This window comes from Bos taurus, chromosome 1 (assembly GCF_002263795.3).
Source record: "Bos taurus isolate L1 Dominette 01449 registration number 42190680 breed Hereford chromosome 1, ARS-UCD2.0, whole genome shotgun sequence".
In the NCBI taxonomy this organism is placed as follows: domain Eukaryota; kingdom Metazoa; phylum Chordata; class Mammalia; order Artiodactyla; family Bovidae; genus Bos; species Bos taurus.
In genome coordinates, this window is record NC_037328.1 from 112065040 (window position 1) to 112078574 (window position 13535).

At 37.5% G+C, this 13535-nt stretch overlaps 1 protein-coding gene across 1 annotated transcript in view; it reads left to right on the forward strand.

The window, feature by feature from the left end:
- The window catches only part of PLCH1 (phospholipase C eta 1), a 254591-nt gene that overhangs the window by 150679 nt on the left and 90377 nt on the right, over nucleotides 1–13535 (forward strand). The window contains exons 5-6 of the mRNA XM_059888850.1: nucleotides 4774–4904; nucleotides 8968–9138. Coding sequence (XP_059744833.1) covers nucleotides 4774–4904; nucleotides 8968–9138 — 302 coding nt within the window. The remainder of the gene's footprint in view (nucleotides 1–4773; nucleotides 4905–8967; nucleotides 9139–13535) is intronic.

The window sequence follows — 13535 nt, forward strand, 5'->3', positions numbered from 1 at the left end:
GCTATTTGTTTTCTTTATGCCTTATATCTTTTTTTGGTCTCTTATTTCTTGACTAATAAGAGACCATCCTCTTTTTATGTGTTTTTTTTTTTTTTCTTTTTTGATTGCAAAATAAATTCCTTCATTGTTTCTTTTTATGTAAATTCTATAGCTGTCTTCTTTGTGGTTATCTTGAGGATTACATTTAATGTTCTAAAGTTAAAATACTCTAGTTTAAATTTATACTACTTTAGATGAGTAGGTTTTTGAATCTGATTTGTTTGTTCATGTTTACTAGCAGTAGAAAGTTTTCATATTTGAGTTCATTGACAGCTGAAGAATTGTATCTTTTGAAAATATGCTATCTGGAAAGTGAGCATGCTCTAGAATCACACAGAGGAACCATTTTATAAGAAATATAGAATAGTTGCTGTTTATGTCAGTGAGGAAAGAAAAAGAAACAGGAAGTTAATGAATAATGAAGAGGAAGCTAGTGTCACAAATAGGGAAATTTATGTTGAGTCAGGGAGCCATTCTCATAGAGATTTGTCAGAATTTGATAGGGGTTTAGATAATGTCTTACTATCAGGGTTTAGATAATGTCTTACTATCAGAATGACATCCCTGATTAGATGTACATTTAATTATATTAATTGGGGAGAACAGAGCTGAGATGTTCATTATTATTACATTTCAATTAGACCTGAAAATTTCAACTGTGAATGAATAATGAGAATAATGAGTCTTAAATGATTGCATGAATAAAATGCATCCAGTGTAAAGTGAAATTCAGGTGATTTCTACAGTATGGCCATGTTGAATGGAGGTAGATGTGGTACCTCTGTCTATCAGCAGCAACACAGTGTTGTGGTTAATGACTGAGATTGGTGCTGCCCTGTCTGGGGTCCAGCTCCAAGGCTGCCATGTACTGTGTAACTAGGGGAGTTACTTAAACTCTTTTGCTTCAGAGTCTTGAACACGTTGATGGTGCCCCCCCTGTCTCACTGTGTGACCATCAAATGAGTTGGTTATACACAAAGTACTTTGAATGTTCTCTGGCTCCTAGTAAGCATTTTATAAATAGTAGCTGCTGCTGTTATTGCTAGAGAGGGATAAGGATTGGCAGACTTTTTGCTTTTCCTGGTCAGATAAAAATGCAGTGTCCACAGCATACAAAGATGATGATGCCTAGGTACTTAGCCTCACCATGTTCCTCCATCACATCCTCCATCACATCATTCTCCTCTGTGATTCCTCCACCTTACCTCTTGACGCCACTAGGGAAATTATTACCTCTAGAAGACTCCAGGCAGTCCTTTATGGATGTTGTCAACTGAAGCCTTACACCTTCCCTATAAATTTGGAGTTTTGCTTGTCGGGCAAATCTGGCCCTCCCTTCCGGTTACATGGCCTCCTGAGCTAAGAATGGGTTTTCTATGGCTGAAAAAAAAAATCAAAAGGAGAATAAAATTTTTTGACACATGAAGTTTTATGAAATTCAGAGTTCAACATCCTTAAATTTTATTGAAACACAACCATGCCAGTTCATTTATGTATTGCCTGTGGTAGCAGAGCTGGGTGTTTGCAACTGAGACCAAATAGCCTGTAAAACCTAAAACATATACTATGAGGCCCTCTTCAGGGCTCTGTTTGCCTACCCCTGAACTAAATAATACTGTTCAGTGCTTTACCTTCTCCTAAAGTTTTTTCATTAAAAAATACTAGGCCAGAACTTTTCATTCAGTTTTTACTCTCCTAGTTTTTCTTTGTAAAATTGCTATTTCTTTTCTTAAATTTATCATGTATTAGCTAGGAATCATTAATTCAGGGCTTTCTTGGGCACTCATGTGTTAATTTTGAAGAACAACTTCAGGGTATCAGAATACTTTTACCTGCAGTTATATCTTATATTATACCATGGGTACCGTTACTGAGAGAATGGTGTTTCTTTAATAGAATCTTAGAGTTGGAAGGGGCTTCAAGGTCATCTAGTTGTGCTCGCTGACATTATAGACGAAGAAATGGAAACCCCAAGAGGTAATATAAGTGACCCACTGTCATAGGCCAGGTCAGAATGAAGTCAGAACTAGTGTATATTACTTGTCTGAGTCTACTTCTGTTTCTGTCTTACCAACCCTAGATCCCTTAAATCAACAGTCCAGGCCAGCTCATGCGTTGACACTGAAGGCCTTGCAGACACAGGCTCATCCAAAGCCTGTTTGTTTCTGCAGAATATTCATGCTTAGGGTTTGTTTATCCCTGCTTCTTCCCTGGAGAAGTCTTTAAGGTGCTTTGGTAAAGAAGTTTAGCATCAAAGGATGAAAATACTGCTGTCCTTGGACTAATTGAATCATTTCTTTGAATTCTGACCAAATATTTTATGGGGCACAGAGCAGTGTTCATGGTCAAAAGAAATAAAGCTCATGCAATGGGCACTGTAGGCCCAGAAAACAGAAACAACAAGATTCAGGTTCTAACTAGTAATTGGTCCAAATGTTTTACTCTTGATTCTTCAGTTATTTTTCCCCCTGGGTCCTGTGTCACCCTTTAACTTCCAGGTATCATATATAATGAGGTCCTACCTGAACTCTATGAGAAATAATTGAATTTGAAAGAACCGGCCTGGTTATTCTCAAATGTTATAAAGGGAACAAGATGTGAAACAGATATTTACAGTTGAAAAATCACTTCTGATTAACTTTAGGAGAAATAAGACTATCATATTTTATTTTCTTTCTAAAGTATAATCTCCTATAATCATAATTTGAATTACCTAAAAATATAAATGTTCTGAGTTACTACTAAGAGGTCAGTTAATATTTTGACTTAAATGAAAATCTCTCTGTCTGAGGTCACCTGCTTGATGAATATTTTTCATTGACCTCTTCCTTTGACCTACTCCCACCTTCATTCTTTTCCTCTTCTTTATTCTTTGAATTTTAAAGCTGATTTTGGTTTTCTTTTCTTTCTTCTTTTTTTAAAAAAGATTTTTTGACGTAGATCTTTTTTTTTTTTATGTTGTTGTCATTCAATAGCTAATTCATGTCTGACTATTTGCATCCATAAACTGCAGCATATCAGGCTTCCCTGTCCTTCACTATCTCCCTGAGTTTGCTCAAACTCATGTCCATTGAGTCAGTGATGCCATCCAACCATCATATCCTTTGTCACCCCTTTCTCCTTTTGCCATCAGTCTTTCCCAGTGTCAGGGTCTTTTCCAGTGAGTCAGTTCTTCACATAAGGTGGTCAAAGTATGGGAGCTTCAGCATCAGTCCTTCCAATGAATATTCAGGACTGATCTCCTTTAGGATGGACTGGTTGGATCTCCTTGCAGTCCAAGGGACTTCAAGTGTCTTCCCCAGCACCACAGTTGAAAAGCATCCATTCTTTGGTGCTCAGCTTTCTTTATAGTCCAACTCTCACATCCATACATGACTACTGGAAAAACCATAGTGGACCATTTTTAAAGTCTTTATTAAAGTTGTTAAAATATTTCTTCTGTTGCTTATGTTCTGTTTTTTCGGCCACAAGGCATGTGGGATCCCAGCTCCCTGCTGCTGCTGCTAAGTCACGTCAGTTGTGTCCGACCCTGTGCGACCCCATAGACAGCAGCCCACCGGGCTCCCCCATCCCTGGGATTCTCCAGGCAAGAAGAATGGAGTGGGTTGCCATTTCCTTCTCCAGTGAATGAAAGTGAAAAGTGAAAGTGAAGTTGCTCAGTCGTGTCCGACTCTTCGCGACCCCATGGGCTGCAGCCTACCAGGCTCCTCCGTCCATGGGATTTTCCAGGCAAGAGTACTGGAGTGGGTTGCCATTGCCTTCTCTGCCCAGCTCCCTGACCAGGCATCAAACCTGCACCCCCTGCTCAGTAAATCTTTAATCCAATTAAATTCCCTCCCTGTTATTTGACCTGAGGTCAAACTGTGGTGGAGGTAATGAAGATAATGGTGATCTCCAAAAGGTACCATGCAGGCACTGCTGCATTCAGTGCCCCTAACCCTGCAGCAGGCCACCGCTGACCCATGCCTCCACCGGAGACTCCTAGATACTCACGGGCAAGTCTGGGTCAGTCTTTTGTGGGGTCACTGCTCCTTTCTCCTGGGTCCTGGTGCACACAAGGTTTTGTTTGTGCCCTCCAAGAGTCTGTTTCCCCAGTCCTGTGTAAGTTCTGGTTGCGCTATGGTGGGGTTGATGGCGACCTCCTCCAAGAGGGCGTATGCCATACGCAGGTCTACTGCACCCAGAGCCCCTGCCCCTGCAGCAGTCCACTGCTGACCCGTACCTCTCCAGGATATACTCAGACACAATTCTGTCTCAGTCTCTGTGTGTTCTCTGGGTCCTGGTGTGCCCAAGGTTTGTTTGAGCCCTCTAAGCATCTCTGGTGGGTGTGGGGTTTGATTCTAACTGGGATTTTGCCCCTCCTTCCATCTTGCTGGGGCTTCTCCTTAGAGATATAGGGTTGACCAAAAAGTTCATTTGGATTTTTCTATAAGATGCTACAGAAAAACCTGACCAAACTTTTCTGGCCAACCCAATATATAAGCTTCCCGGGTGATATGATTTGACCCTCATTTCCCAGTGAAGGGAATGACCTCCGTGTGTCCTCCTCTCACCATTCTCAGTGTTATTGTCACTATTAGTAACTCACTAAGAGCCTGTGGATTGTGGGGTCTCCTCAAAAGAATTTCTTCTCAAGTTCGGTGTTAATGATCAACCTCCTTGTGCATATTCTGTGAAAGTGGTTTTTATTTTGATGACCGTGTAAGTGGCAAGTGTTTCCTTGACCTTTCTGCAAGTGGGTGAAGCAGACCTTTGAGGAAGCTGATAAGAATGGCGATGGCTTATTGAACATTGAAGAGATACACCAACTGATGCACAAACTAAATGTCAATCTGCCCCGAAGAAAAGTCAGACAAATGTTTCAGGTATGTTTTCACAACGGGATTGACCTTACGTAAAATACACTTTGGAGGGCAATGGTATACTGAGATATTTCAAAAGGCTATTTTGTCTTGGTGGAAGCTAATATTACCTGCTGTATATCATTTTGTTTTTCTTTGAAGACAGAGGCATTTTATTTCATCAGAGAAAACTTCCCAAACTTAACATGCATCCACAATTTCACATCCTAAAATGTGTTGTTGTTGCCATTTTTGGAGTGATTATAAGCACTTTACTTGACAGTTAAATAATGGGGTAAAAAGGATGAAGTCCCTTGGAGAGGATAAGATCTCATCTTTCAACCTCATGGTCTGTAATGAGGATCAGAATAAAGACTAAGTAGTGTGAAAAAATAGCACTTGTGGAACTCCTTAAGAGCCCTCTATTTTGTTTCAGAGGAGTTGAGGATTTTAGAATCCCTAAGATTTAGAAGTGCTGTATCACTCCTGCCATTTAGGGAGCTCTCCAGAAGTTCACACCACTCCTTCTTGGTATTAGATGAGATGTTCTTTCCCTGTTTGAAAGTCCTGGAGGAAAATTCTTGGACCCAAATTTATCCTGTGTCCCCCGCTCAGATTGTACTCAGCCTTCCATCTAAGATGCTGAAATGAGTTCTATTAAGATTGGCGCAAAGACAGTATTCAATTATTAGTAATTCCTAGAACATGAATTTTGGAAAGGCTTTTATTTGAAGATAAGTCATACATGTAATTCATGTGTTGTAGTAATTTGCTAAGTGAGTAGGTAGTTCATATTTTTTATGTGTAAAATTAAGTAAGAGGGTTATATTTTATGGTTAATGCGTTTTGCTCCCTTTGTTTTCTGACCTCCTGTTATCAGAGGTGGTAAGGGCGGAAACGACATGAGGGCTGAGTTGCAACGGTGAATGGAAGATGGAGGCTGGCTTTGATCTGTGACCACTTACAGTTACACATCCTGTGGTTCTGTCCTCGGAAGCTGGAGATAGTTTGCATTGTGGGAACTTGGTCCCATTGCACTGAAGAGAAAGGAAAGAAGAGGAAGGAATGAGACACACTATGAAAGGAACTAGAGATGGAGAAGGGGACTTTGGAGGTGAACTGAGTTGTCACAGAGTGAACTGTCTGTAAACCGCATGGAAAGGTTTACCATGTTCCTGGCACTCCCTGTGACACCTAACTTTTGTTCTGTTGTGAGCCCATCTCCCATCTGTTCCTTTTCATAGATGTTCATCATACTGGAGAGAGAGCCCTGATTAAATCAGAGAGGGCACACTTATAGAGGGGAGCAAAGTCTATACCTACAAAAATAATGATCTGGGAGTACTTTTTGGAAGTAAGAGAAGTAACATTTAATTTTGACTTATTTTTACTTCTGGATTTTTAACCCTCTTCAGATACCTTTTGTCTCTAATGCACAAGTATTTTGAGGATAAACCATGAAACGTTTATGTTAAAAGTCTTGTGAGTTCAAAGTTAATACTTCAGAGAAGTTTTTTCCCCCAAAAACTTTAAAATTCTTATTTTTTGTATTGGGGTATAGCCAATTAACAATATTGTGGTAGTTTCAGGTGATCAGCGAAGGGACTCAGCCATACATATACATGTATCCACTTTCCCCCAAGCTGGCATATAATATTGACCAGAGTTCCATGTGCTATGCAGTAGGTTCTTGCTTGTTATCCATTTCAAATACAGTGGTGTGTACATGACTTTCCCAAAGTCCCTAACTATCCCTTCCCCCTAGCAACCATAAGTTCATTTTCTAAATCTATGATTCTCTTTGTTTTGTGAGTTCATTTGTATCATTTCTTTTTAGATTCCACATATAAGGGACATCATATGATATTTTTCCTTCTCTGTCTGACTTCATTTAGTATGACACTCTCTAGATCCATCCATGCTACTGCAAATGGCATTATTTCATTCTTTTTAATGGCTGAGTAATATTCCATTGTATATATGTACCACATCTTCTTTATTCAGTCCTGTTGATGGACTTTAGTTGATGGGCTTGATAGTCCTGTTCAGTCCTTTATTCAGGTTGCTTCTATGTCTTAGCTGTTTTAAACAGTGTTGCAATGAATGTTGGGGTACATGTATCCTTTTGGATCATGTTTTTCTCTGGATATATGCCCAGGAGTGGGATTGCAAGGTCATATGGTAGCTCAATTTTTAATTTTGTAAGGAACCTCGATACTGCTCTCCATAGCAGCTGCACCAATTTACATTCCCACCTACGGTGTAGGAAGGTTCCCTTCTACTTTGGAGATGTTTTAAGAAAGCATTAAGATCTCTTTTTGTGACTTTGTATTTAAAGATTGAAAGACTTCTCAAGCAAGGAGTGACTAGAGAAGTAGCTGGGCTTCTAGTGTAAACATAGATTATTTCTACCATAGATTTTGCATGTAGCTCAGGATGTAGTAATGGGAACAAGGACCTTAGCATTGTTTGTTTTTTTTTTTTTTTTAGCATTGTTTTAATGAGCATATTCTCTTCTTTCTTTCTTTCTTTTTTTTTTAAACTGAATTACTGGTAAAGACATTAAATGCTTCCTGGAATTTTCTTTGTCTTCTTGTTGCAGTGCAAGATTCAACTGATTTTTAAAAAGTAATCTGTTAGGGTATGGATAGCTTCTTTTGAAGTCTTTGAGGCTGTTGCTTAAAACCTCAGAGTGGTACTGTTCTTAATGGTTTAGGTATTTCCAAAGAAATCTTGAAAAATGTATCATCTCTCTACCCAGGGTTATATATTTTGAAAAAAGCTACAGCAGAAATATGAACATTAGACATACTTTCTTAGGATGCAAAGACTACAGCCAAGAGCCTTAAACACCAAAATTGTTAGTATTCTGTAGATCACTCTATCACTGCTTTTAAAATGACAGAAGGAAACAGCAATCAGCCTCAAAAAGAAACTCTGTGTGATGTAAATATCGGTCTAAGTGTTTGTTCATAGTTGACGCAAAGTTAGCAGAGTTTAAAAAGATATATTTTTATACATACTTTGACTTTCAAAGCTATGTTTAAAACCACATACCAGCTGACTATATGTCACAAAATCTATGTATTTCAAAATGTCATTCATCCCCTGTCAGTTTTTGTTTGGTTTTACAACTGTGTTCACTTAGAATAGAGAACATATAAATGGATTGGTTACTCATTATATATTCTCAGCAGTTTTATGGTTTTATGACAAATTCAGCCAGTCAGACGGCAGGTACGTGGTAAAAGATCCTTGTTCAATAATTACTAGGAGCAAATAATTTCAACTAGAGATAAGTGCAAATGGATTTTTCAGGCAGGGAGGTACCAATGATGCTGCTGGCTATAAGAGCAATAAGCTATCTACGTAGAATTAAGAGATTCTTTTATAGGTAAAAGTTACATTTGATTGAATCACAGTTTAGAAGCTGATAAGAGACTAGTATTTTTGTCATATATTGAATGTATTTTCTCTTTTGCTTATGATTAGCCTTCTCCAAGGTTTCTTTTATTAGTTTTGTCAAAAGACCAGCTTTTGGCTTAATTGCTCACCTTTGATGTTATATCTTCTCGTTTTCTATTGTTTAGCTTTCTTCTTTTGTTTATAATTTATTTCCTTCTATTTTCCTTAGCTTAACTTTTTAATAGCTTTTGGAGTTGAACTGTTAGTTCATCTGATTTTAATTTGCCTTGCTTTCTAATAAGTTGAAAACTTCAAGTTCCCCTCTAACTACTGCCTTAATGTCATCACACAAGTCTTAATACATGGTGCATGTGTTTCCTTCTGTTTAATTTCCTATTTAGAAATGGTTGTTTCCAGACAAGGTTTTTTAAGCTTTCTTTGTTGCTTTATAAATTTACTGTGGTCAGAGAAATTAGTTTTTATAAAGTTGATTCTTTATAATTTGAAACATTATTGTGGCCTAATGTATAGTCAAGTTTTAAATTGATCCATGTGTTCTTGAAAAGAACATGTTTACCATTTGCAAAATGGGCATTAGCTTTTTATTGTAAATATTATTTCCCACTGCTGAATTTCCTATTTCAAACTCTTACTGCTTTATTTTTTTCTATGCCCCTTTCAGGAAGCTGATACAGATGAGAATCAGGGAACTCTGACTTTTGAAGAATTCTGTGTGTTTTACAAAATGATGTCTTTGAGACGAGACCTTTATCTGTTGCTTTTGAGCTACAGTGACAAGAAAGATCATCTAACTGTGGAAGAACTGGCTCAGTTTTTGAAGGTGGAACAAAAGGTATCATTAGACTGTTGAACTGAATGTTTACTTAAAAATACTTGTGAAAGATACATGGGTTTCTCTTAGGGCTGGGTGTAGGTATATTTTAAATTTAAGTCAGAAGGGTAAATATCACAATTGCAAAAAAATCTTATCTATGAGATTTTAAAAATGTGTTCCCAGCAGCTTTAGAGAAATTGAATTAGTAAATTGAACACATACATAATTTTTAACCTTAAATATGCATATTTTCCCACAAAGTGGTGACTGCTGTCTCGTGTGTTTCCTTTTAGGTACTATAGTAATATTTTCTTTATGTTGGTAATATAGCTAGATATTTATTAACTATGATATAATTCTTTTTAAAAATTATTTATTTGGCTATACTAGGACTTAGTTGCAGCATGTGGGATCTAGTTCCCTGATTGGGGATCAAACCTGGGCTCCCTGTATTGGGAGCATGGATTCTGACTGGACCACCAGGGAAGTCTCCTATGACATAATTCTTTTCTTTTTTTTTTAGTTGGAAGATAATTGCTTTACATTGTTGTCTTGGTTTCTGCCATACAACAGTGTGAGTCAGCGATAAGTATACATATGTCTCCTCCCTTTTGAACCTCCCTCCCACCCCCAGCCCATCTAGGTTGTCACAGAACACCAGCTGAGCTCCCTGTGTTATATAGCAACTTCCCATTAGCTATCTGTTTTACATATGGTAACGTACATGTTTCAGTGCTACTCTTTTAATTCATCCCCCCCTCTCCTTTCCCCTCTGGGCCCACAGGTCTATTCTTTATGTCCCCATCTCTATTCTTGCCCTTGCAAATAGGTTCTTCAGTACCATTTTTTCTAGATTCTAGATATATATGCTTTAATACACAATATTTGTTTTTCTCTGATTCCCTTCACTCTGAATAATAAGTTCTAGATTCATTCACCTAGAACTGAGTCAAATTTATTCTGTTTTATGGCTGAGTAATATTCCATTGTATATATGTACCACAAATTCTTTATCCATTCATCTGCCCTTTGACATAATTCTTAACTAGCAAAATAGTACTTCACTGGTAAATATCTGCCCTCACACCTTGCCCTTATGCATCTCTTCCATATGGCTGTTCCTGAGTTGTATACTTTATAATAAACTGGTAACAGTAACTAAAACACCTTTCTGAGTTCTGTAAGTCATTCTCGTAAATCTTAGAAACTGAGTCACAGAAACCGACAAAGACTTTCTCCTTAGCTAAACAAACTCTAGGCAGGCTCTTTGGAGCCACTTTTTCTACTGGGTTCCATCCTTTGGCCTTGCCCTTAAGAATCCAGTTGTAGCAATAATTCTAAGTCGGTTTAACCAGAATTTCTATCCTTGACATCTACTCACCTTCGATGTCTGATAAAATTCCTCATCTACCACTATTCCCTGGGTGATATTTGATCACCTTGGCCTGCGTTTCAGGAAGAATCCTATTAGGTTGGGTTAGCCAAAATCCTCACTTCTGCCTGGTGTTTCTTCCATTGATCCCTACCTTGCTCCTTGGCTGTAAATACCTACTTGTATTCAAAGTTGAATCAGTTCTATACTGAGTTCTCTTTTCCCCTTTTGTAGTAGTTAACTGATTAAAATCTGTTTTTAGTTTTAACCCACTTCCAGTTCTGATTATTCCTTGACAGAACTCCCAAATCTGTTAATAGGTCAGGTAGAGCTGGGGTAGTCTAAGCAACTCATTTGTGGCTGGCATCTGAAATAGGGGCAGCCTGTGGGCCTGAGTCTTGTGAAGTCTAATGCTAACTCCAGGTGGTCAGTGTCAGAACTGAATTGCATCATTGGAACCCAGTTGGTGTCAGAGAATCAGAGATTCGGTGATGTCAGAAAAAAGACACTAGACCTGGTAATATTTTACTTTGTTCCATTACCACCATCACATACATTTAAGGCATAACAGATTTATAAATTTCATTGTTGCTTTCCTAAGGATTAAGCCAGATAGTATTAGCAAAATGTTTTATCCCAATCAGTTATTAAATTAGTTTGATAATTTGGCAAAGGCTGAGCTTCTCCATTAACAAAGTTAGCTCTAAGACAAGTAGAAAATGGGAATGGAGTAATAGAAGAATCCCCACCCCTCCAAGAGAATATGCCTTTCTAAATCTCTATTACCCTGTTTCTTGCAATTATAACTACTTTCGCTTTCTCATCAGAAGAACTCTTCCTAGTATAGTAGAAAGACCATTAGACCAGGAGTCTAGAAAGTCTGCATTTCACACCTGGCAAGTTGTTTTTTTTTTTTTAAACTTAGAGGATAATTACTTTACAGTGTTGTGTTAGTTTCAGTAAGCTTTATTGGTTGGAGGATCTTACGCAGGCCAATCAATATTGTTTCTGAGCCTTGGTTTCCTAATCTGTAAAAACGGGAGTTAATACCTACCTTCCTTATCTCACAGTGTCAGATTGAAGATTGATAGCGGTGATGAATGTGAAAGCCCTTTGACAGAGATATTTGGAAGCACAGTAGTGTGAAAAATTAAAACGTTTAAAGATATTGACTTCAAATTAATTTGTGCTAGCGGAATTTACCCAATCTAGCTGAATAGCAGTAGTGGATGTCACTTGCTAAGGGGCACGTATTTTTTGCCTCCTTTTGTTATATTGACATTCAACCAGTAAATTTTAGTTGGGCAAAATAGAAGCCACTGTTCTGTGACTTCTGCTCCTGGCAGGTGATTACCCATTTCCAGTTTAATTTTCTAAACTAGCTTGAAGCTACATGTGGATTTAACACAAAATAAATTTTAAAAAATTAAGTAAGCCAGAAGGAAAAACATAAATACAGTATACTAACACATATATATGGAATTTAGAAAGATGGTAACAATAACCCGGTGTACGAGACAGCAAAAGAGACACTGATGTATAGAACAGTCTTATGGACTCTGTGGGAGAGGGAGATGGTGGGAAGATTTGGGAGAATGGCAATGAAACATGTAAAATATCATGTAGGAAATGAGTTGCCAGTCCAGGTTCGATGCACGATGCTGGATGCTTGGGGCTGGTGCACTGGGACGGCCCAGAGGGATGGTATGGGGAGGGAGGAGGGAGGAGGGTTCAGGATGGGGAACACATGTATACCTGTGGCGGATTCATTTTGATATTTGGCAAAACTAATACAATTATGTAAAGTTTAAAAATAAAATAAAATTAGAAAAAAAAAAATTATCGTGTATCAAGAGGCATAAACCAAAAGGAAAATATTAGTGTTCTGAAACTTTTATATGTGGTCCAATATATCAAACATGATAAAATGAATGTCAGGTTCAAACTAGTAAAATACAATATACAAAAGAGAGAAATAGTGAATTTCCCTAGTGTAGAAAGCGCTGTACAGACTATTGGGGGGAGAAATGAATACTCAGTAGAAAAATGTACAAAACATAAAAAATTGTACAATGTCAATAACATTAAAAATGTTCATCCTTCACTAGTAATTAAAAAATGTGAAGTAAAACAAAGAGACCATTTTTCAGCCATCAAATTAATAAAGGTTAAAATATAGTATGAAACATGGTATATGTATATTTCTGGTGAAGTTGGGAAATGATACAATCTTTTTATAGGGTAGTTTTATTATTTATCAATTTTTACATAATATATAAAACTTTGACCAATCCATTTTACTTCTAATAATTCATCCTAAGGAAATAGTTGTGCATAGAAAAAAGTTATCAAGTTGTGCATTTCAGCATTTTTTAGCAGAGAGAAAAATTGGACATAATCTAAGTGTGCAGCAGGAGAGTCATTAGTCAAGAGTTTTGTAGGGTTTTGAGTTTCGAAATGGGATTTTCACAGTGTAACAAATCTGAGGCAATTTGACGATCCATATGGCAGTAATTCATTCATTTCTGATGGCATCAGATTGGTGTAGACACCAGCGTATTCAAATTTTACAGATTTACTCAGTTGTGAAATGAAATATCACTGCTGGCCACATATGCTGTCCAGGATTATGGGAATTCAAATATTGGCCTATAGGCCAGACATTTTTATTTCACTGAAGCACTTTGAAAATTGAATTGATGACTTTGACAAGTCCAATTGCAGTTTGATTAGGACTTTCATCCTTAAAATACAATATGCTCAGAGAAATTCTCACTGCCTTTTATATCCATGAAGAAGTGCCAGTTAGGGAAGAAGCCAGTTGGCTGGATTTTCCCTTCCGTCACTTCCTTGCATCCACAGATCAATATCACACACATCCATTAGTCTGTTGTTCTAGAGTACAAGAGTTGGTTGAGACCCTTTTCCAGTTTTTCTATTTTTTTTAAATTTAAATATATATATATATATGCATATATTTTTTTTAAGTTCTACAGTGTTGTGTTGGTTTCTGCCATACAACAGTGCAGATCAGCCACAATTA